General features: G+C 39.8%; 1 protein-coding gene across 1 annotated transcript in view; it reads left to right on the top strand.

The window, feature by feature from the left end:
• MOCOS (molybdenum cofactor sulfurase) overlaps positions 1-27,201 on the top strand; it is a 206,811-nt gene that overhangs the window by 69,619 nt on the left and 109,991 nt on the right. Inside the window, exon 4 of the mRNA XM_058031943.1 lies at positions 15,686-16,324. Coding sequence (XP_057887926.1) covers positions 15,686-16,324 — 639 coding nt within the window. The remainder of the gene's footprint in view (positions 1-15,685; positions 16,325-27,201) is intronic.

The raw sequence follows: 27,201 nt of genomic DNA, 5'->3' as shown, positions 1-27,201 counted from the left end.
AGTGGTGGTGGTTGTTTCAGCAGGAGTAAATGGTTGGGAGGGAGGTCTCAGTAGAGTGCAGAAATTGCACAGTTCATGACAGTGCGCAGAAACACATTTTTAACCTCAGAAGCTCCCTGGGAAGGGCAACACCCTGGAGCAGGACTGTCCACCAAATGTATCCCACTCTTCATAGTTTCTGCTGTTTTGTTGTAAAGGTAACTATTGATTTTGTCTAGTGGGAAAGACAAGGTGAACAAAAACACAACTAGGATCTTTTAGAATAGGACATTTTGGGAGCACAGAGCAAGGGCTCTTAGCTTCCTGCCTCTAACTGTAGGAACCCAACCAGAATGGATATTTCTATAGGGACAGTGGTATACACAAAATGGTAAGACAGGTGAATGAATCACTGAGTGCCTATGCCCAGCTCTAACATTTTGCTGGTGAGCTTGATAGCAGCTCTCTAATGAGTAGCAAGAGTTGAGGACCAGAAGTAAAGTGGCCAAATCTACTCTGAGCCATACAGACTTAGAGAATCACAAAAGCATTAAGGGTGGAAGAGACTTCTAAGATCATCAGGTCCAATCTTTGACTGAAAAGCACCTTGTCAACTAAACCATAGCACTGAGTTGTATGTCCAGTCATTTCTTGAACACTTCCAGGGATGGTGACTCCACCACTTCCCTGGGTAGCCTGTTGCAATGCTTAAGCATCTTTCAGTGAATAAATTATACCTGATGTCTAACAAGAACCTCCCGTGTCACAGCCTGAGGCCATTTCCTTTTGTCCTGTCACTGGTTGTATGGGAGAAGAGACTGACCTGGCTACAATCTCCTGTCTGGTGGTTGTAGAGAGCTGTAAGGTCACTCCTGAGCTTCCTTCTCTCCAGGCTAAACAACCCCAGCTCCCTCAGCTACTCTTCATGTGATTCACTCTCTAGACCCTTCACCAGCTCCCTTGCCCTTCTCTGGGCATGTTCCAGCACCTCAATGTCTTTGGCCCAGAACTGGCCACGGGACTTGAGATGCAGCCTCAGCAGTGCTGTGTACAGGGGGACAATCACTGCCCTTGTCTTGCTGGCCACACTGATTTTGGTACAGGCCAGATGCCATTGGCCTGCTTGGCCAGCTGGGCACATGCTGGCTCACGTTCAGCTGCTGTCGACCAGCACCCCCAAGTTCTTTTCAGCTGGGCAGTTTTCCAGCCACTCTGTCCCCAGCCTGTAACACTGCACAGGGTTTTTGAGGCTGAAGTGCAGGACCTGGCGCTTCACTTTGCTGAACCTCATGCCATTGTCCCCAGCCCATCAACTCAGCCTGTCCAAATATGTAGCAATACATGCAGTGCCAAACATACCGTAATGACCACTGGCATAGCAATCAACATCTGCTCCTCTTGAATAAAAGCCTGATTGATAGCTGCCCAATCTCAACAGAGCAAGGTCTTGCCTAATAATTTGATCAAATTTGCTTTCTTGAAGCTTTTGTGCAAGAGGCTGTAACTATACCTTTATTTTATATAGCTATGAAAATATTGGTACATAGAGAAATGTCAGAGTTTCAAAACAATCAAACTCTAAGTTTGAAAATATCTATGGAATTCTTGCCCTTTTCTTTGTTGAAAAATTATGCATAATGAAAAAGAGCCCAATAAACTTTAATGCGAATGAGCACCAACACATAAAGTATCTTGTACCCTTCACATTTAATTGTCTTTGAATCACAAGCAAAGTACATTTGGAATGAGCCCTTCTGCTTTTTATAGCAGACCACTTACTGTTTCTGACTTCTTCTGCTAATACTCATAGGTAACTTTACTTTGATGGCGTCTCTTGACAATTCATGCATCTACCTTTGTTTTAGGGACATGCAGTTTTGAGTTGCAGCCAGATGGTCTAGACGATGATTAAAAAGTGTGAAATGATACACCAGAGCACTTACCTCCTGGTGCTCTGTCACATTGAAGAAACACTTAATGAAATCTGAAGTGTGATAGCTAAAAATACCTACTGCAGTACAATGGACTTTCACACATCCTTCTGGGATTTAATTGTCTTTAAGTATGGCTTCTGAAAAAAGGTTGCCTTTTGATACTATTTCTGGACAAATTCCTAGTGAGCTGGTGACCATGAGCTGGGCAAAGAACATAATTATTTATTCTGTGTTGGGAATTTCTTATCATTTACTCTGGAAATTGTCCATAAAAATAAGACTGTTCTTCAGCATGGTTTGTTATTCATGACATAATTTGCTGACAACCTTCTTGCTTGCCAGAAATTAATTTTGAGGTCTTTTAATTCAAAATTTGAACCTTTTAATGAGATACAGCCTGTGTGTAAGCTTCTGCCTTTGGCCTTTAGAACATAGCTCTTAGAATCAGAGTTCTAATGTACAATTACAAGTTGAGTATTTACCTTCCTAGAACATTTTGTAATCATTTATGCTTGCTGTGCATTTGCTGGAATGTTTGCAGAAAGCCATGTACAAAGGGCAGAGACATACACACCATGAGTGTCCTTAGAACTTTGAATAAATATTCATCAAATATATTCACTTTTCATTCTGCTCCTCGTGATATTAGATGTTACCAAAGCTAATATCAAAGCATCAAAGGTGTGTCAAATCTGCCAAAATGGTATTGAAATTATGATAGGTAGAGTTTAAAAGTACAGACCAGAAAGAGAGTAGATTTTAACTGAGTAAACTTATTAAACAACTTTTAATTCTGTTCTCCTGTTTCAAACATATGAAATGTTACTTGATCCTGCTGGAATTTGATCTGAGGGTTGTGGAGAACAGCTTTAGTAGATCTCTAAAACCCTGATCAGATCTTACTGCTCACATCCCCTCTGGTTTGTATTTGAGAAGAGATCACTTTCACAATAACTAATTTACGGTAATGTGGTGGTGCAGGGTAACACAGACGCTGTTGCAATTTCTGTTTGTTGTGGAGTGTATTTCTTCCAGCCATTAATAAAGCTTTCCAATTTTGGTGAATTTATAGAATGCCTATATTCCCTAATGCAAAAGGGTTATAGGTTAAATCTATGTCTAGTGAAAGATTTATTCACTTAATTACTTTTTTCCCAAAAGGGTTTCATCACTTTATAAGATAATACATGAATGTACCCAGGCTTTTGTTTTAGCTTGAATACACTTTCAGAACTTTTGGATCCCAGTAGCAATAATTCTAGACCATAGTTTACTTTGAAATATAATCAAGGGTAGAGGGCTTCCTTTTATGCAGCTGTTAACATGTAACAACACACCTGGCCCTACACATGCATACATTGACAGGTATTGCATCAGTGCTGTCACAACCATTAGTTCTGCTAAAATGACCACATATTTACCAATGAAAATGAGACTAATTAACCCCTTCCCTGAACAGCAAAACTAGGAAATAATGTAGTGAGGAACAAATCTTTTGTCAGTGCATGAACATGGACAGTACTGTGAAATTATCCAAGTTTGAATGAGGCACTTTCAGTGTTTCTTCATGTATTCAAGAAGAATGGGTATTCCTGCTTTTCTAGCTCAGCATAAGATGTCAACTCAAGTGCAATTTCAGTTGTCAGCTGCAACACATTACTTTATTTTGGTTTTTTTTTTTCAGGTCATTGATATCTGGAATAGGAAAGAGAAAATTTTGCAAAAGTTTTAAACTGTTAATCATTCCATTTAAAATAGCACTTAAAAGAAGTTAAACATGCTGAGGTTTTTCCATACTGAGCTTTTGGTTTCTTTCTACTTTTGTTATGAAAGAAACAAAAAGAAACTTGAACTTGAAAAGTCATCATAATCACTGTTTTGCAGGTGTGATCTGTGGCTCTTTTCCCATAAGATGCTGAGTATTTTGTTTCAGCTCAGCATGGTGTGCCATCTTGTGTAATATCCTACACATGTGCATAGTCCTCTGCTCATTTTGAGAATTTTTCCCTAACTAATTTTTTATTTGTTTGTTTGTTTGGGTTATTTTTGGGTTTTGGTGTTTTGTGGGTTTTTTGGGGTTTTTTTTTGTGGCTTTGCTATGCAGGGTGGCACGCAGGGTGGCACACTTGGAATGCCATAAATACGTTCCTAAGTATTACTTCTTCTTGTAATTTGCTCTAAATTACAATTTAGATTGTAATTCAGTGATGAATTTCCTTTCAGAATGTTTCCCAGAATATAGTCAACATAGGTGTGTATTTTCATATATGAATCAACCATTTCACATCTGGATTTCCTGGCCTCCTGAGTCAGGTTTCTACCTCCGAGAGGCTAGATAGTGACAAAAAGAGAAATTCAGGGCAGCCACTACATTTTCTGACTCAAATTTTCTGCCTAGAAGCTCTACAATATGAGATTGAAGTGTCAAAGGATTATATAAAATTGTGGCTGTTAGTACATGCTTTCAGTCACCTTTTGTGTCTTAAGGTATTCAAAAAGGAAGGGTTATTTCATATGCATCTTCTGGTGTGAATTTTCCAATCAGTAGTGTCTTAAATTTATATCAGGATTAGCTAATGGGACACTTCAAACAACATTAGTTTCAGGTTATAATTGTCATGTTCATTTTGGTTTGAACAGAATGATCCTCAGAAAAGATGGGAAGGATTGCAGCAAGTCACAAAATACTTCTCTTAGCTCTCTCTCACATATGCAGGATCTGACTCCTGAGTTTTTATTCATATTTTGTCTTCAATTAATAAAGCAATGGCTTTTATATGGATGTTTTGCAATCCTATGGGTTTTAAGTTTCCTGTTAACTGCTTTTATTTTATGATTCTAAAAATGTCAGTTGTGACCTCCTTAAAATGCTTTTATTGTTCCTTTTTCCCTGCTGTGTTAGATTGCCACCAACTTTGTTTTAAGGCTATCCCTCAACAGCTGTTTATGCCTTGTTGCATCCATCATGTGTCAAACAGTTTCTCTGTCAACTGCCAGGAGCACTGGAAGCTCAATTGTGAGGATTTAAGGTGAATGAAGAGAGCCTTGACAGGCAGAAATTATGTTTCCCATATGAGGAAACCTCCATTCATAGTTTCTGGGAAATCTTGGGGCTGTCTGAGCCAACACAAGAATGTGGGAGCAGCATGCATCAAACAAGCAGAAAAGCCTTTCACTCTTGAGTATTTCTGTAATTAGAGTCACCAAGATGGTTTCCCTAAGAATTTGTGACACTGTGCTGTTTCTATCTCACAAGCAATCAGATAGTCCAGTGTTTTACCAAAGTATGCACCTTGCAGGTTTCAGGAGTTCATGTGCCGAGACTTACTGCCTGTTCTCTTCATATTATTGTCACTGCCCTTGAGGAAGTGTCTGCAGCTTTGTGTAAAATGCCTCAATGCTCTTCCTAGGAAGCAGAATCAGAGCAATGCTGCTGAAGTGGGACATCATATCACATGAAGAACAAATGGCAAATAAATGGTGGCCAGCCTTCTTCCAGGCTTCACTTGTGGCTTTTCACCCACAACAAGGTGAAGTACAAACTGCTATGGAGGATAAGTCCAAATTTGCTGGGATACTATGCCACATAAAGTAAAATACTGTTGAAATACATGAATAGATATATGTAAGTCCTCTGTATTTTGAAAGCAGACTGAGGTGATTTCAGAGTAACATATTCATCTAAAGTAATTTCCAGACAAAAGCACAGTACTTGAAAAACTACCCTTGATGAAATAAGATCTATATATTTGTGAGCACTTACCAAATGCTGTCACCATAGTAACTGAGCCAGATTCACAAAATCATGTAATTCCCTCTTAAGCACCTGAGTACCTCCAAAGTTCTGGGCCACATTTTTCAAGTAAATGTGAACTCACTTTTATGAAATGCAAAAATTTATCCTTTCTTCATAATTCTTTTTTCCTTTTGAGCAAGAAAGCTCTGGCAGGGGGTCTGATGATTTTTTGTAGTTAGACCATCAATCACACTGTGACAATATATTGTAGAGGTGGTTCCAAGGGTTTATACTGGAAACAGTTTCTGAGCTTCTGGAATTTGGAATCAGAGTACTTCATCACCACTATGGGTACATTTTATGTAGTTGACCCATTTTAACATGAAAGCGTTTTGTCTTTGTTTCCTTTCATGTTGTGTTTTGCAATTACTCCAGAGAAACATATTAATGTTAAAGAATTGGCAATGCATGTGTGATCTCTGATATGATCATACTTTATTTGTAGTTTATATGTTTCAAGATTAGGATCAAGGCCTGGTTTCAGAGGAGGAATGGGAGTAGAAACCATCAAATACATGTCAGCATTGGGAAGGTGTCTTCCAAGTGGTTCATCCTACCAGGAAGGTCAGCAGCTGTATTCTTCACAAGCTACAGACTCAAGTGTATCCATTTTCTGATAACCACAAATCAGAGTGATTGACTCCTCAACCTTCTGATTGAAGATGGTAGAAGAAGGTTGTTAGCCATGTGGGAGTGCTGGGGACCCACACACCTTGTCACAACTGTTGTGCTTAGATCCCTGGCACTCAGGAAGGCTCAGGGATGGACTTGCTTGGAGCAGGTGTGGAGAAACTGTGGTTTGTGGGAGAGGCACAGGCTTGTCTACACACTTGCTCTCCTTCTGCATTTCAAACCTACCTTAGTCCCAGGCAACATCAGCCCAAAAAGGCTAAATAAGTAATGTCAGACTCAGTGAACATAAGCCTGTGCTTGACTCACACGCCACAGAATAAGCCAAACTGTTGCTGGAGAGTGTGAGAGCTGCTGGGTTATACTTTTGCAGCTGTGCTTCGTTACTCATGGCTTACAGTCTAAAATATCAGGAAACGTGCAAGTCAAGCTTACTTGACAGCGAATCCATTTTGTAAACTGGTCATGGACTCATTGTCACATGTCCATTCTCTGGCACTTACAGGAAAAAGAGATTGGCCAGTGTCAGAGTGTCTGGGTTATGTGACACACTGTTTCAGGAAAAAATTGCTGCAGTTTTTAAAATGGCTACAAAACTACTACAGAAGAAAAAACAAACCATATCTGAAGAGATCACAGATGTATACAGTTTAAAGGCCAAATCTGATCTGGAAACAAATTCCACTAAATGAAAGTTAAACAAAGAATAATGTTTAAAAAAGACTGAAAGCAATTGTATGTTATTTAAGGGGGGAAAAAGGCTAGCTTATAAAGTTTTTTTAGCACAGTGAAGAATATTTAATTTCTTATCTGACGTTACTTAAAAGGTTAGCCACTGTGAAAACCTGAGAATGTGGAACCATCAGAACACCTGAGTGGGTTGGGGTTTTTTCTGAAAAAACCTTTACATATTTTTATTTGTTATGCTGCTGAAAGTAGCCAAGTGTTATGCTCCAGTTTCCAAGAATCAGAAAAGAAAATGTGCAGTAACTTCTGACCAGTTACCAGCAAATATCTGTGTGGCAGGCAGGCAGGCCTTGTGACAGTGATGCTTGCTGGCAGTAGCAGCATTAATTCAGCACTGCAACACGGAGTGTCCCAGCAGGAGCTCAGAACATGTGGAAAGGTCAGAGATCAGAGCTTACTAAGATTGGCAAGAGGGATGTTTGCACTCCAAAGATGCTGAGGTTAAGCTGGGTGAGCATAGCTGTGTATGGTGCACAAGGCATTTTGGTGCCTTTGGCATGCAGTGGAAGGGTTTGGTAATGCCCAGGGTGAGACTAAGGCAGACCTCTAGCTTAGGTCAGATGAGCTTCTTGATGCAGAGCCTGTGGTCTTTGGGTGGCTTTAAAGAGGGATTTGCTCTGGTATCCACAGTGTAGATGTCTTTCGGTGATGTGAATTTCCATATGCACACCTTTAATTTGTTCCTGTAGCCTGTCAGTAGGATATTGCACATATTCATGGTAGAAATGCACCTCTGGCTGGTATTTTGCTGTCTTGAATGTTCACCATTGAAGCAAATCTTGTTGTGTTTGTTTCTGTTCAAGGGATGCCTAAATATCAAACTTATGGTCTGTGCTAGGTAAGAGGAAAATACAGTAATTTTTTTTATGGGTGTTTGGTGTAACCTATGAAGAAAATACTGTATTGAAAACATCTCATGGTGGAGTTGCCTAGACCACCAGCTGAGGTGAAATGCTAGTCCATGCACAAAACCTTCTTGTGTTTGTTTTTAGCTTCCTCCTAGTGACTCCTAAGATTTCCTGCAGAAATAGCTTGAATTCTAGGACGTGAATGATTTCAAAACTGATTCATTTTAATTTTTATTTTTTCAATTGGGAAATTAGTTTGTGCAAATACAGTTTGAAATGTATTTTCATGACCTGTTTGGTGTTTATGGCCAGTCCTCCTTAAATGGTTGCCTAAAATACCGGTTATTTTTTACATTTCTTTCCTAGTTACTTGAATACCAGGTGGTGAATTTTCCTTGAAAGAACCTATGGTTAAATTTTCAGTCATTTGTGTTGTAATTAATGAAAATACTAGGTTTTCATGGGTGTTTTTACAAATCTTTGGCACTTGTTCAAGTACTGAAGTAAACAGATCTGGCTGATCTTTCTCAGAAAAAATATCCACAAAGTGGTTTTAAAATCATGTAGCTATTGATCTTCCCTCTCTACACAGAAAAATAGCAGTTAATTTCAAAGAAAACAGTTACCATGGGGTTTCTGCCACATTGAGAAAGTTACAGGCATTAGAGATTTCTGTCAGTGAGAGGAGATACAGTTGTGTGTAAGAAGAAACTCTACCAACAGGGCGCTTGCAGCATCGGATTTTGTGGGTTTCATGAGTCCTTCTGACTGTTTTGCTCTTTTGATTACATGCAGAGCCATAATACCACCCTTATTTGTAGTTTGCTCTGCCAGGGTGTCAGGTGTGACACTGAACACCTTCTGGATGTGCACTTTGAAATGAGTAATGAGGGTCAACACCTCTCAGTCAGGGTGTGTGCTTCTCATAGGCTTTGTTCATCAAAGAATCTTTTCCTGCAGGAAGATGTTTTGTGGCCACAAAAAAGATCCCCTGCTCTCCTAAAACAGTTGTGTGAGGGGAAACTCCAGGCATTCTGCTGAGCTGCCAGCTTGGTGCAGCTGGAGAGGGGATTTGTTGGCTATGACCCTTTGTAAGCAAACGGGTATTTCCTGTGTGTCTCCAGTGAACTGGACAGGGGAATAAGTGTAAGGGATTATAATGCTTCATTTCAGATGGCTGAGTGTGAATGCCTACAGAAAGTAATGCTTTCCAATAGAAGGGGGGATTTTTCCATCACCTGCCTATGCCAAGTGAAACTTATGAGGTGCATTCCATCTAATAATTTTTTTTTTGTCTCCAACAAGCAAATAAACAACAGTCATGTCAATGGGTAGGATCCTAAACACTCTTCTGCAAGCAGTAATGAGAAGAAGCTGGGTTCAGAATGAGTGCCTTTCAAGTAAAATGGTCAGAAAAGAAGTTTATGTGTATGTAACTACTGAGGATAAACAAGGCAATGTGCAACTATTTCACAGTTAGCATGTACTCTGAAAAATCTAAATTTGTACACTGTCAGTATGAGAAAGAAAACTGAAACAGAAATGGGGACTGACTGAGGAAACTCTGAGAGAGAACTGTAAAAGATTATTTATCCCACTGCTCTTTCTCATGCTGGTATTAATCCATAGGGAGATCCTTCAATTTGGTGGATCTCCACTGGATTAGCTACCCAGGTTGCAGATTATATGGTATAGATTTCTGATGAAAATACTGCTGTAAGAAAAATAAATAAAGGAACAAACCAAACAAAAAAACCCCAAACCTGAACCTTTACAAGGGTTTTTTTTTTCCATTAAGTTATGTTTTTCTGAAGGGAGACAGGCTAGATAATTTTTTCCTTACTTGAATATATATGATTCTTTAAAGAATTTATGGATTTTAGTTTGAATCTTAATCTGAATTTTATTTGAATTCAGAATTGACATTAAGAATATAACTTGGTCCTGTGACATACTGGATTTAGACCTTGTCTTTATGAAATAAGATATAAAATATTTCCTACCTGCAAACCCTGTCTTCTTAATTCATAAACTGGAATATTTTCTGTGGTATCCTTCTGTTCTGGCTTGAATGAGGATAGCCACACTTCCTTTTCCTTTTTTCTCTGTTTATGTAGAGAGGAAAATACATACAGCTGCATGTGAAGTTAAGACTGAAAGCAGGGGTTAAGCCTCAGAGTGTCTGTAACAGGCACAGCAGTTTACAGGACCTTAGGAGCTCTCACAAAAGTTGGTGGGAGCTATTCCATTGACTGCTTTGTTAGCTGCATCTGACTCTTGTTTAATAAATGGGGAATGTTAAAACATTCTTACTCAGAAATGTAGATTCAGCCACTCTCCACTTCGACTTGCACTTCTGTGCAGAAAGGCTTAAAATGCCAGTTACAGAATTTAAATTAAAAAAGGTACATTTAAACAAAATTAAACAAAAAAAGAGTATTTTATGACTCTGAAGTAATTTTTAAATTTCATTCTTACAAAACCTATTTATTGAACAATAGCATGTTACATCTTTTCAGAGTTTCCATAAAGCAGAAAACAATATGATGATATTTCTAATGTCCGAGGTAAGCATCTCTCAATAAAAGTCCAAACTGGATTTGTGAGTCTGGATAGCATGACACTGAAAAAATGCTAAAATAAAAAAAAAAAAAATTAGATGTAAATGTGCAGCTGGAAAATTTCCTTTATGAAGGGCTACCTAAACTTGAATAGGTAACTATGCTTCTGTCTTTGACTCTGAATCTCCTGTTAAAATTGTCATATGTAAATTTTTATAAGGGTTTTTTATATAGATCAGCTACTGACTAGAGAAGCATTGCGCTCATATTTATGAAAACTCATACAATCTAAATAAAATTGTGAATACAAATATAAAAGATATAAACCAAAAATTCCTTGACTGTATTTTGAAATTTCTAACTAGAGATAGAAATGTTTGTATCAATTGGAATTAAAGTATGGAGGGAAGAAAACCTAACAATATAAGTTGCTTTTCAGCTTTTTACCGCTGTTTTTGAAAGGTAGATTTGTATAGAGAGAAATTGATGTATAACTTTTTTTAGAAGTATTTTAAGCCTAGCAGCATGGAAGAAAAGCCATGTCAATGAGCTGAGTTTTGGGAGTCTGTAATGGAAATGGTGTAGTATGGGAATAAGTTTGTTTGCTACTGATCTGCTGGAAGCTACAAAGAGCTGATGGCAAGGAGGAACGTGGGGCTTCTTGCATGAGGGAAGGGCAGCCAAGCAGCAGCTTTGGAGAGCATCTCTTTCATCTAACTTTGGGTGTCACTCTGTCCCTAAGGTAGCTGAACAAATAGTGTCCTTTACCTTCTGCAGAGCTGCCAGTCGCGCTGTGGAGTGATAGTTCTAATTAAACTATTAGTTTGGGCTTTTGGATTAGATGAGTTAGATGATGTGGCTATTCCATCTAAATATATGACTTGATTATAGAAATCTTTAAGTATAGAACTCATTACTAATTTTGTGTGTATGGAGCATATAAAATGAGACAGCAGGCTTGGTTGTGTTGAAAATTGACTTTCTTTGCCAGTGTTTGCTTTGAAGAGGAAAGGCATTTTGGCTCAGCTGTTGTTGTAATGATACAAAACTCTCCTGGCAACTTTTACAAATGATTATACACCAGCTAACAGAGAGGTCTCAGAATACAAACATACACAGCGAAGTGTGGTCAAGTTGAGGGCATTTTCAGTGCCTTCTCTCTGGACAGGTTGCATGATCTGTGCCACAATCTGTGCTCCTGGGAACACTGAGAAAACAAGGAGAACAGGAGCTTGCAGCTTCCTCCCTCACCTTGCCAGTAAGACAGCAAGGGACTGGTTCCTCAGCCTGTCTGACATCTCACAAGTGATGGCACAGTGGTATCCATAGGTTTCATGAAACAATTACCCTCTTAGTCATTTCCTCCAAAGAGTCCTTTGAAAAGTGGGAATTTGTAATACTATAAAATGCTACTGCTCTTTGCAGCTGTCAGCTGTAGTAGATCAAGTTATCAGTTTACCACTGCGAGTCTTTAGTCCTGCTGCCGACGGCGACCTTATATATGGCTATAAATCTTCCTGGAGTGTAATAAAGGTGTACTGCATTTCACTGTAATGGGGAATGTCTTGCACAAAGACAGACAGCATTAGGAATTTTGTGTGTAATAGCCAGTGCTTCCCAATATCCATGTCAAAACAGAGGATGTAGGACTGTGGGCTGCAGAAGTCATTGAGACATATTGCAGTTTTCTATCCCAGAGTACTCTGATTTTATCATGGCAGTGCTGCTCTAGTTCAAGAGTTTGTGGTATTCATTTTATAAACCTTATTCTGAGGTTCTTGCAGCTTTTCTGGTCTGCATGTCAGAAGTCATTCTGGAGGAAAAAAAATCCCTGAACTCATTGCTATTGCTTTATTTATTTATTTTTCTTTTCAAGGTTAGAAATAGTTCAATCAAAATGTAAGTCTGACCTGAAAAATTCCACCTCTTTTGCAAGTACTGGAGTCACAGCAATTTTATAAGGCATTTGGAGACTCAAAATTCAATAGGTAGCTAATTTGAGTCACCAAAGAATCTATTTCCTAAGTAAATTAGAAATGTAAGTTGGTTGTTTTCTAACTCTAGGAACTGAAATAGCTTTAAAAAAAAGCCTCTAATTTATTTGGAAACTTCTGAAAATTAACCATAAAGCTTGAATTTTTTCGTGTGAAAGTCAATTTTTAGTACTGAACTGAATAGATAATGCAACAGTGTTGTGTCAGAGATTTTATTTCAGAACTGTTCTGTTATTTCTGAATTTGAATGAACTAAATCTAAATATAGTTAAAATACCAATGAGCTTTGTCTCACTCATTTATGAATTAAACATAGAGCTGTCACTATTTGTGAGCCTAAACAATCCAAAATAGTATTTATTGTTTTGTAGAATTCTTAAAATGTTTAATAAAAGTACTCACTGGCTCTGATTTTCATGGTTGGATGACAGCATCCCGTTATTAAATCCCATTCCACCATTGTTGCATTCCAGCTATACTCATTTATAGTCTTTTGGTCAAATTAAGTTCTGTGGTAAGCAAGTACAGTTCCAGTGGAGAATTCCAGGTGCCATTCTTATGCAAGATTTCACTTTTTACCCGGTGTGTCTCACCCTGCATTGAGCCTGTGTGGCACAAAGAGGTTAAGTGGGGAGGGGAACAGAGACATTTCGAGTAAAAGAGGAGCAGACTTGATAATAGCCTTCAGCTTGCTTTTTGTTGTTGCTCTTTTTAGCTGACTCTTATGACAAGATGTTGCATATTAAGGATTTGCTCCTACCATCAAGTTTTTTAGTTCAAAATGTATTCTGTATGTACACAGACATGTGAATACACACAACTTGTCCTACAGCTCACAGAGGTAAAAATAGACCAAGTTGGATACTTTGTTGTTGTTGATTTTTCTTGGAAGTGCACTACCTTTTTGCAGTTTTGTTTGTATCAGTGTGATGATATATTCCAAAAATCTATCCTAGATGACTGTAGAGCATACAAAAATAAGCCACATCATATAATACATAGAAAATTATGCCCACAACCACAAAGACCCAACTTCCTTTCTAATCCACTTCCCACCATTCCTTTCCCCTAAAAACAGAGGTATAATGCTTTCCTTCTCTGTCCCTGAAGATGAAATTAGGACTCTTTCCTTTTCTGCTTTCCACATTTTCTGTATCTAGGTAAATGGAAGGAAAGAAGAATAAAGGCAGAATGATATCGGGGCTGAAATTCAGGGCATGGTTCTGAGTGTTAGCCCTGGAGCCGCCTGGGTTAAGGGTTTCAGGTGTCCTATGTGACATACACAGGCTGCAAAGCAGGAGGTGGAGGGAAAGGCTGCACGGCTCTGTGTAGGGGGAAAGGGGAGTGATTCAGGTCACAGCAATGAATGAGGCAGGCTGATATATATCACCTCAATACCTGATACAAAAAAGTCAGTGATTGTTCCTGTCCCTTATGGGGTTTCTAAACTCTAAGGGAAAATTTGGTTTCTATGAAGACGGTCTTTAAAAATTATGTCCAGAGCTGTGAATGCTTGCAGCAACTATCCCCTGGCAAGTTTGTTTCAGAAAGATTCTTATGAATTCTTTCAAATTGTTTCTTGGAAGAATGTTTAAAGCCTAAATCGATGACCTGCTTCTTCATAAGAGCTGCAGTTTTTTCTTCATTTCCAGAAGACATAAAATACCTACCATTTTCATCAGTTCTCAAAAATTTAAGTTTGAAGAAAGCTGAGTCTCATTTGGCCCTATGAATCCATCTGTTGCATCCTGTACTTCCCAGTACCTTAAGAGTTTTTTTCAACTGAGAAAAAGTATTCATAATATCATTTCATTAGGCCTTTTTAGGGTAGTTTTTTAGTGCACATCATCAAAGCCATTGCAATTGTTTCTTTTCCAGTGTTTAATATTTGCTGCACCCACCACCCATCTAAAATCCTTTGCCTGTAGCATTTGTGTTTCAGACTGGATGAATAAAATTTTAAGGAATTTCATCACTGCCCTATCAGGATTTTTAACTCAAATTTGTCACATAATCTTTTGTGCAACTTATATTTAAATGCACTTCAATCTTAATTTTCTGCGTCTTCTAGCAAGGGAATATTCTGTTGTATAAAACATGCAAACTTTTAATGATACCCATTGGAAACCAGAGTTCATAGATTCTAAATGCTGGTCTTTATCTTGGAATTCAATAGATCAAATGCCAGCTGCTTGGAAAGCATTTCTGAGCAGTAACATGTATGCTCTGGTTCAATTTTCTTTGCACTGCTTTATTCACTAAAGTGGATGTCTCTCAGATGTTTGTTACATTTTCTGTTTATTTTAGTAGGAGTTTTATAAAGTTAATTCAGAGAAAGTGCATCGAGTGAAAAAGGTGAGAAAGGTGACTGAATTGAAGCTGTTCCTCAATCTCTGTAATGATTCATCTTGCTCACTGCAAAGCTGTAGTAGATGCACAACCTAGCATGGGTGCCACATCTGTGTTAGATGGTGTTCACAAAAGGTGGTTTAGGGCCAGCAAGGTGCTGTCAAGACATCAAAGAATGTGTAGCCCAGACATGCCTCCAGAGGCCAGTTTCCTTTTCATAGACTGGCTCATTGGAAAACATCAGATTTCTTCTGCTTTGCGCTACCTTTGTGGAGTACAGAGATTTCAGCTTTATGTGCATAAGGCCCATGGAAATGTGTGGTTGCTTCTTGCTACCTTCTGTTTCTATTGTTAACAACACAAGCAAGGAGCAAAGCTGTTTGCTAAGGTTTCCCTGTTGAATACTGTGACCCTTAATTTGGATGTCCACTACTTAAGCAGATTATTTTAACTGAAACATATTTTGTTTGTAAATATTTTGTAAACTGAAAACCCTCTCAGTTTGCAAATAAAACTGGTCTCTCTGAAGGACAGTGTAATTTTAATTATATGCAGGCTTGATTCTGATCCCACTGAGGGACCAGACTGGCCATTCTATTTGGAGCCAGGAAAATTGGCTTCTTAAGAACACAGCCACGTTCACTTCAGCACTAAAAAGAGTCTCTTGTGGGCAGAATGATTCAGGTATCCTTGTTGAAGTTTATTGTACAGTTTGGCAAAACTTGTCTACTTCTATTCATATCTGATGTCTGAGTAGAACTTAGGGTGAGGAATGCCAAAATATATCTCATAGCAATAAAAGACAAAAATCACAAAATAAATAGATATTTTTCTTTTTATTTTTCAGAATATTGCAACACTTTCACACTACTGCTGAGGATTACACCATCATTTTCACATCTGGATGCACAGCTGCACTTAAACTGATAGCAGAATCATTCCCTTGGATACCTGAAGGCACAAAGCAGCCCAGCAGTCGATTTTGTTACCTAACTGACAGCCACACATCTGTAGTTGGTATGAGGGGCATAACTGCTTCAATGAATGTCTTGTCTGTTCCAATAAAACCAAAGGAAATTTTGGTAGCAGAAAGCAGGTTACCAGCTGAAGAACAAAACTGCACAACACCTCATCTATTCTCTTACCCAGCTCAGAGCAATTTCTCTGGTACCAAATATCCCCTTTCATGGATACAGGACATAAAATCTGGAAGACTCTACCCCATCAAACTACCAGGAAAGTGGTTTGTTCTACTAGATGCAGCCTCGTACGTGAGCACTTCTCCATTAGACCTGGGAGTTCACCAAGCTGACTTTATCCCCATTTCATTCTATAAAATCTTTGGATTCCCAACTGGTTTAGGAGCATTATTGGTAAACAACAGGATTGCTCCCCTCTTGAGGAAAACCTATTTCGGAGGTGGAACTGCAGCTGCCTATCTCGCAGGAGAGGATTTTTATTTCCCCAGGAAATCCATAGCAGAAAGGTAAGACTTTGTTTAACAAAACAAATTTTTTGCTTTTGATTTTTTACTGATAATATTTGCAGTATCATTTGCATTAGACAAATGTCTCAGGCTTGGCATATGCACTGGGCTATGATGCATGTTCTTTTTATGCAGTTGGATAGGTATCTCACATCTGACACGGTTTGTCTTATTATTCTTTTTTCTTAGCTAAAGAACATCATCTGAAATATCTACCTTCCTTTCCTGATCTAGTTTGCCAAAACTGCTAAAAATATAAGGCTTCATTCTGTGACATTTTAGGCTTCATTCAGTGACATAAAGGTCAATCCATGCATTTTTTAATTTGAATTTAAGGTACCTCAGTAGAAACTTGATTGTTTTTGAAACTCCTCACCCAAAGCAGCCAGAGCAAGGTTTATCACACAGCGTAACTACCCTCAGTTAAATTGCAAAGTTAGTTCTATGTATTTCACTGGAAATGTGCAGTGCTTTACCTTCAAGACAAGCTTTATCAGAATAAAAAATTCTGTAAAATACATTACCTACAATGAACGCTTGCAGTGCTCTTATTCCTTGGCTGAGGTTCTGAAATAGCTCTGAAGCTCTCCTACAGAAAATAGAGAACACCTAAAGGAGGTCAAACATTCACACATAAGAAAATGCAGGGCAATAAGGTAAGCTTCACCTTAAGTTCCTGAACACGCTGAAGTAAGGTAAGCTTCACCAGTTCCTGAACACACTGAAGTGCCACTCTTAGTGATGCTTGGTCTCTCTGCCCCTCTCCTTCATGTCAGCAACAACTTGCAGTTAAGGGTCTTTCTACCTGTCTCACATCTGCACAAAAGAAATGCTAGAGATCAGCATTTCATCACAGGATCATAGAACAGTTTGTGTTGGAAAGGACCTTAAAGATTGTCTTAGTTCCATGCACCCTGCTGTGGGCCAAGACACCTTCCACTAGACCAGATTACGCAGAGGCCCCTCCAGCCTGGCCTTGAACACTTGCAGGTATGAGGCATTGAGGAACTTCTCTGGGCAACCTTTTCCACTGCCTCACTACTCTTACAGTAAAAAAATTCTTCCTCATATCTGATCTAAACCTTCCCCCTTTCCATTTGAATTTCCCTTTGTCCTGTCAGTATACACCCTTCTAAAAAGTCTCTCTCCAGTTCTCTTGTAGGCCTCCTTCAGGTAAGGGAGACTGCTGTAAGGTCTTCCCTGACCCTTCTCTTTTCCATGCTGAACAGCCCCAGCTCTCTCAGCCGGTCTTTGTAAGAGAGGTACTCCAGTCCTCTGAGCATTTTCATGACCCTCTTCTGGACTCACTCAAACAGATCCATTTCCTTTCCATGTTGCATGCCTCAGAGCTGGATGCAGCATTCTGGGGGGGTCTCATGAGAGCAGAGCAGAGGGGCAGTATCCCCTTCTCAACCTGCTGGCCACACTGCTCTGGATGAATCCCAGGACATGGCTGTCTTTCTGGGCTGCCAGCACACTCATTGCTGGTTCATGTTGAACTTCTTATCAATCAACACATCCAAGTCCTTCTCCCCAGGGCTGATACCAGTTCATTCTCCACCCAGCCTGTATTTGTGTTTGGGACTGCCCTGAACCATGTGCAGGACCTTTTACATGACATTGTTGAGATTTATGATATTCACGCAGGTCCACCTCTCAAGCCTGCCAAGGGCCCTGTGGCATCCCTTCCCTCCAGTGTGTCAGCTGCACCACACAGCTTGGTGTCATTGGCAGACTTGCTGAGGCTGCACTCGGTTCCACTGCCTACGTCGCTGACAAAGATGGGGAACAGTGCCAGTCCCCATATCAACCCCTGAGGAACAATTCCTATCACTGATTTCCTCTTGGACATCGAGCTATTGGTGGCAGCTTTTTACATATCATCATCCAGCCAACCCATTCACTCATCCACTGGGGGCTCCATCTGTCAAACCCATGCCTGTTCAGTTTAGGAGCAAGAGTGTCATGCAAGACAGTGTCAAGTGCTTTCCACAAGTCCAGGTAGATGATGTCACTTGCTTGTCCCTTATCCACCAAAGCTGTAGCACCATCATAATAGGCCACCAAAAATGTTGGACATGGTTTGCCCTTGGTGAAACCATGTTGGCTGGCAGAAATCACCTTCTTATTTAACTTGGGCCTTAGCATAATTGCCAGTGTGATTGCTCCATGTTCTGGCTGGGCACCAAGGTGAGAATAACCAACATGTAGCTCCCCAGGTATTCCTTTCCTCCCTTTTTAAAGGTGGGGGTTCCAGTCACTGGGAACTTCACCTGGCCGCCATGACTTCTCAAATACAATGGAGAGTGGCTTAGCCACTTCATCCACCAGTTTCTTCAGGACCCACAGATGCATCTCATCAGATGCCATGAACTTGGTCACCTTCAGATTCCTTGGATGGTCTCAAATCTGTTATTTTCCTACAGTTTTCCTCATTTCTCCAGTTCTTGCCTTTTCATTCTGTAACTTGGGCAGTGTGGCTGGAGCACTTGCCAGTCAAGACAGAGGCAAAAAAGTCATTGAATAAAAGCCTTGTCCATATCCTGGGTAACCAGGTATCCTGATCCCTTCTGGTGAGAGCCCACATTCTTCCTTTTACTACTAATGTACAGTTTTTCTTGTTTCCTTTGATGTCCCTGTCAAAATTTAATTCTCTCAGGGCTCTACCTTTCCTAGCCTGATGTCTAGCAGCTCAGACAACCCCTCTGTATTCCTCCCAGGTTACCTGTTTTTGCTTCCACCCCCTGCAGCCTTCCTTTCTGTGTTTTTGTTTGTTCAGAGGCTCCTTGTTATCCATGCAGGCCTCCTGGCATTTTTGCCTGACATCCTCTTTATTAAAATGCACCATTCCTAAGCTTGGAATAGATGACCCTTGAATCTTAACCAGCTCTCTTGCCTCACTCTTCCTGCCAGGGCTTTATCCCACAGTATTCTAACAAATATGATATATATATTGATAAATAGATACATATAAAATCATAGCCCTTGGGAAAGGCTAGAGGTGAATAGAGGAAGTGGTAAAAAAAGCCCTTCATTCCTTTCAGTTGTTTATGGATGTGTATTCAGAAGCACGATGCCCTGCATCTCCCATGATGTGAATATCTGACCTTTCACTGTGTGCAGAATGATGCTTCATGCATTGCACCTCTTCTGGTGAATGCTGCTGGGGGGCTCTGGTTCTGGACTGGTAAATGCAGAGGCTGGCTGCATTCACCTGGCTCTTGCTAGATGAGACCATGCATTATTTCTGAATTGGATGTTGGTACAGTGAATGTCCAGTTAATCTTTTAATATAGAAATAAAAAGACCAGGGAAACATTGCCATTCAGACCTCTGTTTCTGACTTTTCAAACCATAAAGGCTTTGAAGCACAACTCTCACTGAAATTCAGGATAACAGGGCGTAGAAATCATGGGATCCCAGGGTGCTCCTGCATCATCTGTGAGCCAAGGATAAAACTCCCTTTAATTTCACCTGGGCAGGCTCTAGTTTCCAAGCAGCTTTTCTAGAGGTAATTGATACATGACTCCTGAGACTGCATAGCAGATGAAAACATCTGAAATCGGTTTTAGATCTCAGTTGTGCTTTTATACTTTCTCTAATTAGGAAGGGAAAGGTGTGTGGGAACCTGGAGGGGTACTCTATTTCTGTATCTTTTACAAGAGTTTTCAAAAGTTGACTAATTATAAATCTTTCATGTATCTGTGGCTCCCACTGTTTCAAGGGCTTTTTTACTGAGTTCAGAAGAAGGGCCTGCTTTACCCATCTTCTACTACAGAGTTAGAAACAAAGGAAATTGGCTTCTGCGTCTGGGTACACAATGTGTAATCTTTGGTATGAGGGATTAAAACTAAAATAATCAAAACTGACAGCTGGATACTAGCTCCCATTAAACACCAAAGTGTCATGCAGACAGTCTAAGTCATTGTTCATAGTTCAATATTTATACTTGGCATCATCTGATCCTTTGGTTGTTATTTGAAAAGCCAATATTTAGAAGTTCATGTTTAGGGCATTACTGATGCAGTCCATAACTGTGAAGACTTAAAGTTCTGCCTGGGGAAGCTTGATGTTTTCAAACGTAGGTCAGGAATGAGGACAACTTTCTTGAAGAGTAAAAACAACATGTTGCATTGACATTCTCAATCAATGTGATTCAAGCTATATCACCTTTTTTTTTTTTTCTCTTAGCTGCTATGGATTTTGCTTTGTTGTGTTTTCCCAATAATGAAATACAGGCAGAGCAGTTAGGAACAGAACTACTACACTTCAAATGAAATGCCAGGTCACCATAGCCAGAGTTAATGTGATTACCTTATCTGTGGGCCACATTTCCATTTCTTTGCTAGTGGCTGAAACACTTGGGTAATTATTTGTCACATGAACAGCAGCTCTAGTCAGGTTTTATTCCTGCCATATTGCAGTAAGGAAGCTCTGTCCTTGTAGGCATCCAAACCCAACTGGCAAAAGCCCTGAGCAACCCGCTCCAGCTGGACATGCTTTATGCCGGAGGTTGGATTTGAGATTCCCAAGGGTCCTTTCCAGCCTCTGTGCTTCTGTGATTGATTTTGTGCACCTCTCCCAAGCTCCATCTGCATTGTCTCTTCAGAGGTGTCTTTGTAATTCCAAAAGGTTTTATTTTTAATTTTCTTATTTTTTAAAAATGCTTTTTTACAGTGTGTGATTAGTATTCGGCTTGAATACACTAAAACATGTCATTTCATGTGGTAATTCATAAGAAAACTTGAACTCTAGCAAATGTCATTGGAAAAGGAGATTTGAATATATGTGTCTGAGTGCCACTAGCAGAAGGTATTCCCCATTCACACATAATCCAAGAGCAGTGTACTAAGAAAATAGCTTTTTCGAAGTCAAGGTGAAACATAAGTGGAAACATGTAAGAGGATACAGTTTATCCATCTTTCCATCCCAGGACTGTCAAAATGGTTGCCATTTTTCTTAATAGATACAGCTTTTGCTAGTGTTCCTTGTACTTTGTTGTTCCTGCTATATAAATTAATGTACCACAGTCTCTTTTACATTTCTTTAATACCCTTAAATCACTTCCACATTTTTCCATTTCATGTCAGTAGCCAATCTTCCCATCTCAACTTTTAAAATCATGTTTATTGTATTTTCATCCTTGTATCAAACAGCTTGACAAATTACTATTATCATTCACAAATCTAGCCTCATTTCCCTTTTTTTTTTTCTGCATAGCATGAGATAATAAAATAATGTGATTATGGATAGCAGGAATTCAGCGATAAAATATTCATCATCTGCCCTATTTTTCTTTTGTATCTGGGAGTGCTATTCAGAATCAGATCATGCTGGAATTTATGACTAAGGGAAAAGGAGCTATTGTGTTATCTCTAAATTGGGTATCTGCATCTGAGTCTAGCAGTATGAAATATCTAGAGCATTAGGTGTTGTATGTTGTTCATTTCCAAATTCACTTTAAAAACTTTGGAAATCCAGGTGACACGACTTTGTCCCTGACAAGTTTTAGTGACTCTCGCCTCTGCTACTTGAATAATTTAACAATCCCAAAGCAGCACCTACACTTTTGTAGTGTATTATGCATTGCACTTAGCCACAGCAAGTTTCTTAATTCTTGATGCTGTGGCTAGAGATCTCTGGGACAACTCTGTACATGCTTATGTAGTGTATACTGACATGGTTTGGGTCCTCAGTTGTATTCTGGGTTTGTGTGTGCTGAGGAGAAGGGAAGGAAGCAAGGAATGGAAAATAGAGGCAGAAAGCTAGGGATGAAAACTAGGGTCCCAAGAGCTGGAGCTGAGACAAAATCCTGAGGCTGGGTGGTGGGGATGCAGCAGCTTGAGAATCCTTTGGCAAATAAAGCTGATCTGCCTGAAGCAATCTCTTTAGCATGATCGTTTCTGTCAGCCTGAAAGAAAGAATATACTGACGGGTCCTGGCTTATTCCACCAAAGTTCTTCATAGTGCTGAGAAATCACCCAGGGCCTGGACTGTGCTGAGAAGAGCACAGTCTTTGTGTGCAAGCTCACCTTGTAGTCTGGCACATGCTCATTGGCTCCCCACATGAGGACTCTGGCCATCTGCCCATAATTACTTTAATGTGGTAAGTGGACTAAGTGTCACCCTGTCAAAACCACGTTTTGTTTAAGCATTTTGCTATGCTGCTTCTGCATTTTTGTGATGTTTAGAGATCTCCAACCAGAGCCACTTATGGGAGAATTTCCAGGGCCACTTATGGGAGAATTTTCTGAACAAGCACCCTTTCAAATTGCAGTGATGGATTTCAGATTAGATACTTCAGAAGCGACGGGATCTTCATCTAATTTTTAATGGGTGTTTGCACCATGAGAATGGCTTCTGCACCTGGCAGACATGTTGCAGCTCCTAATAGGGACTTGTAACAGGGATCAAGACAGTGAACAAGTCTTTTCCTTCCTCTCAGCTCCCAGTGCCACCCTGTCCTGCAGAGATGAGAGGTCAGAGGTCCTTGAGAAGAATTACATAGCACTCTCACTCAGCTGCTCCCTGTGTCTGAAAGGCAAAGTCCTTTCATTTAACTGATAGAAATTAATTCTGACAACTTTTATAACTGTTTTTCAAGACAAGAGCTGTGGAAAAATAAAAGGGTAACTGTAAGAAGGTTCAACTAACCAGTTACTCTTTCCCTTCTCTGCTGAAGTGTTAAGTATCTGCTGGCAAGCTTCATGCAGTCTGTTTTGTTACCTCTCAGGACATCCAAAGTGGCAGCTGACATTTGCTGTGTTTTTCTGCCAGCCATCACTGCAGCCAGCCAAATTCTTCAGTATTTGATGCAAAGGGAAATTTTGCTCATTTTTTTTTTACTCCAAGTCCCACGATTATGAAGGCATCCATGTATCATTTTGCAGTCTAATCCTCTGGGTGATTTTTTTCAATACTGAAGTTGTTTCATTCCCCAGCGTAGTCAGAATAAACTGAAAATTCTACATCAGTGACCCAAATGCTATCCTCAGGGGATCACTTTTGATCTTGATTCACTATGGGATTCACCTTAAACATGCTGAATCTGGGATAAACTGAAAGCAGTGCACCTGATAAATGCTTGTAGAGCAAAACCAGTCACTTGAAAACATGTTTTTTGACTTAGGTTAGTGGATAATCACCCAAACAGAAGCAATAATATAGGTAAAACTTTGAAGAGGCAATAGAGTTGGCAGAGGTGGCTTCTGTTATACAGCCTGCCCCACCTCTATTCATTTGCACACTCCTGGAGTGTCCAAATACCAGGGTGCTATCTACAGTGTGGAAACAAATACAGGAGGTGTTTTCCTCAGGCAGGGGAAGTCGTGGATCTTGCATGCTTTTTAGAAATGTTCAGCATAATGAAATCAATAAAACCCAGAAATACAAAGAATTTTTTAACTGTACTATAGATTCTCTTACTTGGAAGTAGGCTGATCTAACTAGTCATGTTTCATATTTTGTTTTGCAAGTGCCATTGAAAGCCAGTAGAAATCATGGGCCCAGTGTAGCCACATGCCTACCACAGAGAGGCACATGTAAATCACAGCAAGCACCAATCTATTGTTGGGAAACTCCATCCCACTGTATGAATAGAAACCAAATTATTCATTTATGAAATAAACCTTATAAACTGCTAGAGAGATACAGCACATTCATTTTTTTAAAAAGAAAAATGTGGTGCTCAATGTAGAATGCATTTTTCTTAAAATATAAAGTGTTTTTGGATGATAGGAAGGAAGAACGGAATTGTGGTCTCTATCAGAATTTGATTTTGCCTTTGATCAAATACAGTAAAAATTTTGCTTGAACCAGGATGTGTCTTTGAAGTCATTGTGGCTAACAAAGTGACATAACATAGTTTTACCCTATGGAGTTCTTCTGCTCCTATTTAGAATCAAACCTTTTCCCTAATACTTCTCTAAAAGGCTTTGTAAATTTCTAGCACCAGCTATTGTGACTTTACAGAATTGGTTTGCTACTCATAAATTTATGGCACATTTTTAATTATGCTTTGTAGATTTTATATTTGTGATTAATTAGCCTGTTTGATATATGAGTATATATAATGATAACTTGTTTGGCACAAAAAAAATCACATTTTTTTCTTTGCCATTTGTACTGTCTGCTTAAAATGTCGCAATGCTGGATGTAAAAGGGTGAGACTGGCTTTTTGACCCAGACAGTATTTACAATATACAAGTTGTATTTAATTAATGTTAAGGGATTGATTTACTTCAAAGTGCAGGAATTAAAGCTTTTTCTCTCTCTCTTTACCTCAGGCAGTTCTTAGTAACAGGAATTGCTGTAAATACTCCATGGTATAGTATATAATTAGTATAATGCTCTTTATTTGACTCCTGAAGTCTCAGAGACAAAAGCATGAGCTAAGGCAGACATATGGAAGAGCTGTAACTGCTATCAGGGGGTCAATTTAGATATTTAACATTATTTTAACCTAGTTTTTATGTGCCCTGAATCCTCTGGCATCTGTGTGTGCACTTAAATACTTTCCAAGGCAATGCTGAAATTGTTCTGAATTGGCTGCTGAAACTTTTATGGCTTCTTTGGAGTGAGTTAGGTCTCATTTTACATGGTGCAGCCTGAGATGTGCAGAAAGCACCAGGTCTGGGCAGCAGCATGTGCCTGCCCACAGGTCTAGTCCTGCACAGAGCGTGTCCCTGGACCTCTTCAGAACCTCCCAAACAGGAAGGAATCCTTCTCAAATCTTTCCTCCTATCACAGGAAAGCCTTAGTTTTTTTCTCTTAGTTTTTGAGGAGAACAGGGAAGGAAGAATGGTTTTCGTGTGTGTGTGTGGGGGGGTGTGTGTGTGTGTGTGTGTGTGCATTTTTCCTTTCCTAAGAAGGAAGGTCATCAGGGCAAGAAATGACTATGACAAAGTGTTTATATCTTCTATTTTACAACTTTATAAAACATGAGATAATGTGGGCAGGAGAAAGGTGTGAGCTAATAGAAATAAGAACAAGCAGAATGGACATGGAAAAAATGCAGGAAACGTTGAAGCAATGTGTCTGTAAGGGTGCCAGCCCCAAGCCCCAGATTTGGTGATGTGAGGTTGCTGCTGCGAGGGTGGCAGCTCTGAATGGGGAGAGGCAAATCTGCCCTGGGAGCTGACCCATCCACATGAGGGGGCTCTTCTAGGCAGGATAGGGAGGGCTTGGGATGTTAGGAGCAGATGGGGAAATCCAAGAAATGCAGCTCAATGTCTCTGTCTCCTCATGCGTCTCTGACCCACAGATGAGTGGTGTGGGCCTGTTGGAAGCTGTCATGAGCTTTGGATGAGGGCCTTTTCCTTCAGCATGTGCCAAAGCTCCTGGCATGTCTTCTGCGTGGATGCTGCCATCATGGGCTTCCAAGAAGCCATTGTAATCTGTGGTTTCCTAGATTTTCTGTTTTGATGAATAAATGAGTCCAAACTGCAGGATCCTGCTGTGCATGGCTGCCGTGCCACCCAGTCCTTCTGCCAGCTGGGTTCACTTTGCGCTGCAGAATAGGACACGCGGGCCCACACGAGGATTCAAGACTCACACATGCATGCTCACATCTGTGAAGATGTAGTTTAATTTCCCACTCGTGGATGAGAGCTGAATGCCACATGGCACTCTCAGTGTCCAGGTAGAGCAAAGTAACCAAGACTGTGAGCCCCACACCAATCCATTTGCTAGGTCTGATGGTGAGCTGGTGCCTTTGCAAGTGCAGCCCTGTGACAGACCAGGGGTGCCTCTGCAGAGACACACACCCCAGGAGCAAGGTTGTCTGGCTGCACAAACCCTTCATTTTAAACCTTCTTGGTTTCAGCAGTTGTGTCATTTTTCAGTTGAAACAACTCTTAGGCTTAGGAGATAGTGCTGTGTTGGATTTTAGAAAGAGTAATGCACAGCAGTGAAAATTGTGGGGAGGGCAATCTGTTCTCCAATTCAAAAAAGCACTGAGGCTTCTTTATTTCAGTCAGTCTCTGGTTCAAAAACTTCTTGAGCTTCAGCAGAGGTGTCAGCTTATACTTTAAGTCAAATAAGTTTATACTAATTGCATTGGTGTATTTCTGTATTGATCCTTTTGGAATCAAAACTTTTAAGAAATACTTATGTTCTCCCTTCTCACAGAAATTCCTGTCCCCATACCACTTGTATGGATTTAGTTTAATTTTTTTTTTGTGGACAGTGGGCAAAGGAAGGCATGGTAAAGTGCCTGGCATTTAAAATCCCTGACTGAGTGCCTTCCAAATTTAGTTTTTCCAAAATGGGATAGGACAAGGTAGTTTCCTTTAACATTTTGTCCTTAATGGAAATAATCATTGCATAATGAAGAAGTATGCTCCTCTAATAGAAACTGCTGCTAAGGTTATGTCAAGAAATGCCTGACCATGAGTGACGAAACATCTCCTCTACTATAATGTAATATACATTGTAATATCGTGAATTGATGTTAATCATTCTTGCTTACTTTTATTTGCCCATTTCTTGCTTGCCCAGCAGGAAAGGACTAAAAATCAGTGGGTTTCAGCGTGATGTGCATGGATCCCTTGAGATCCATGAACTCACTGTAAAGGCTCCAGCAAAGGAAACTGAGACATCTCCATGTGGCATATCATGTGGCAATTGCAGATTTGACCTTTTGAAAGAGCTCTTCACCTTCACTGATTTTTTTTTTCCAGTTTGGTGACTTTCTTCCCCTCATAATCATGCTTCTAAAATCTGTTTTTGGAATGGTATTCATAATCAGGCTTATTCTTTTCAGTATCAGCAGAGGTGTCTTATCATTTAAGAAAAGGATATGTTTTTCTAGTCTAAACAACATCAGAAAGCAAGAGAGCAAGATGAAATGCCATAAAGATGTGTCTGTTCATAGCAAA

This window comes from Melospiza georgiana, chromosome 1, assembly GCF_028018845.1.
Source record: "Melospiza georgiana isolate bMelGeo1 chromosome 1, bMelGeo1.pri, whole genome shotgun sequence".
Lineage (NCBI taxonomy): Eukaryota > Metazoa > Chordata > Aves > Passeriformes > Passerellidae > Melospiza > Melospiza georgiana.
The sequence above is the reverse complement of the archived record's forward strand: the minus strand, read 5'-3'. Positions and strand labels throughout refer to the sequence as shown.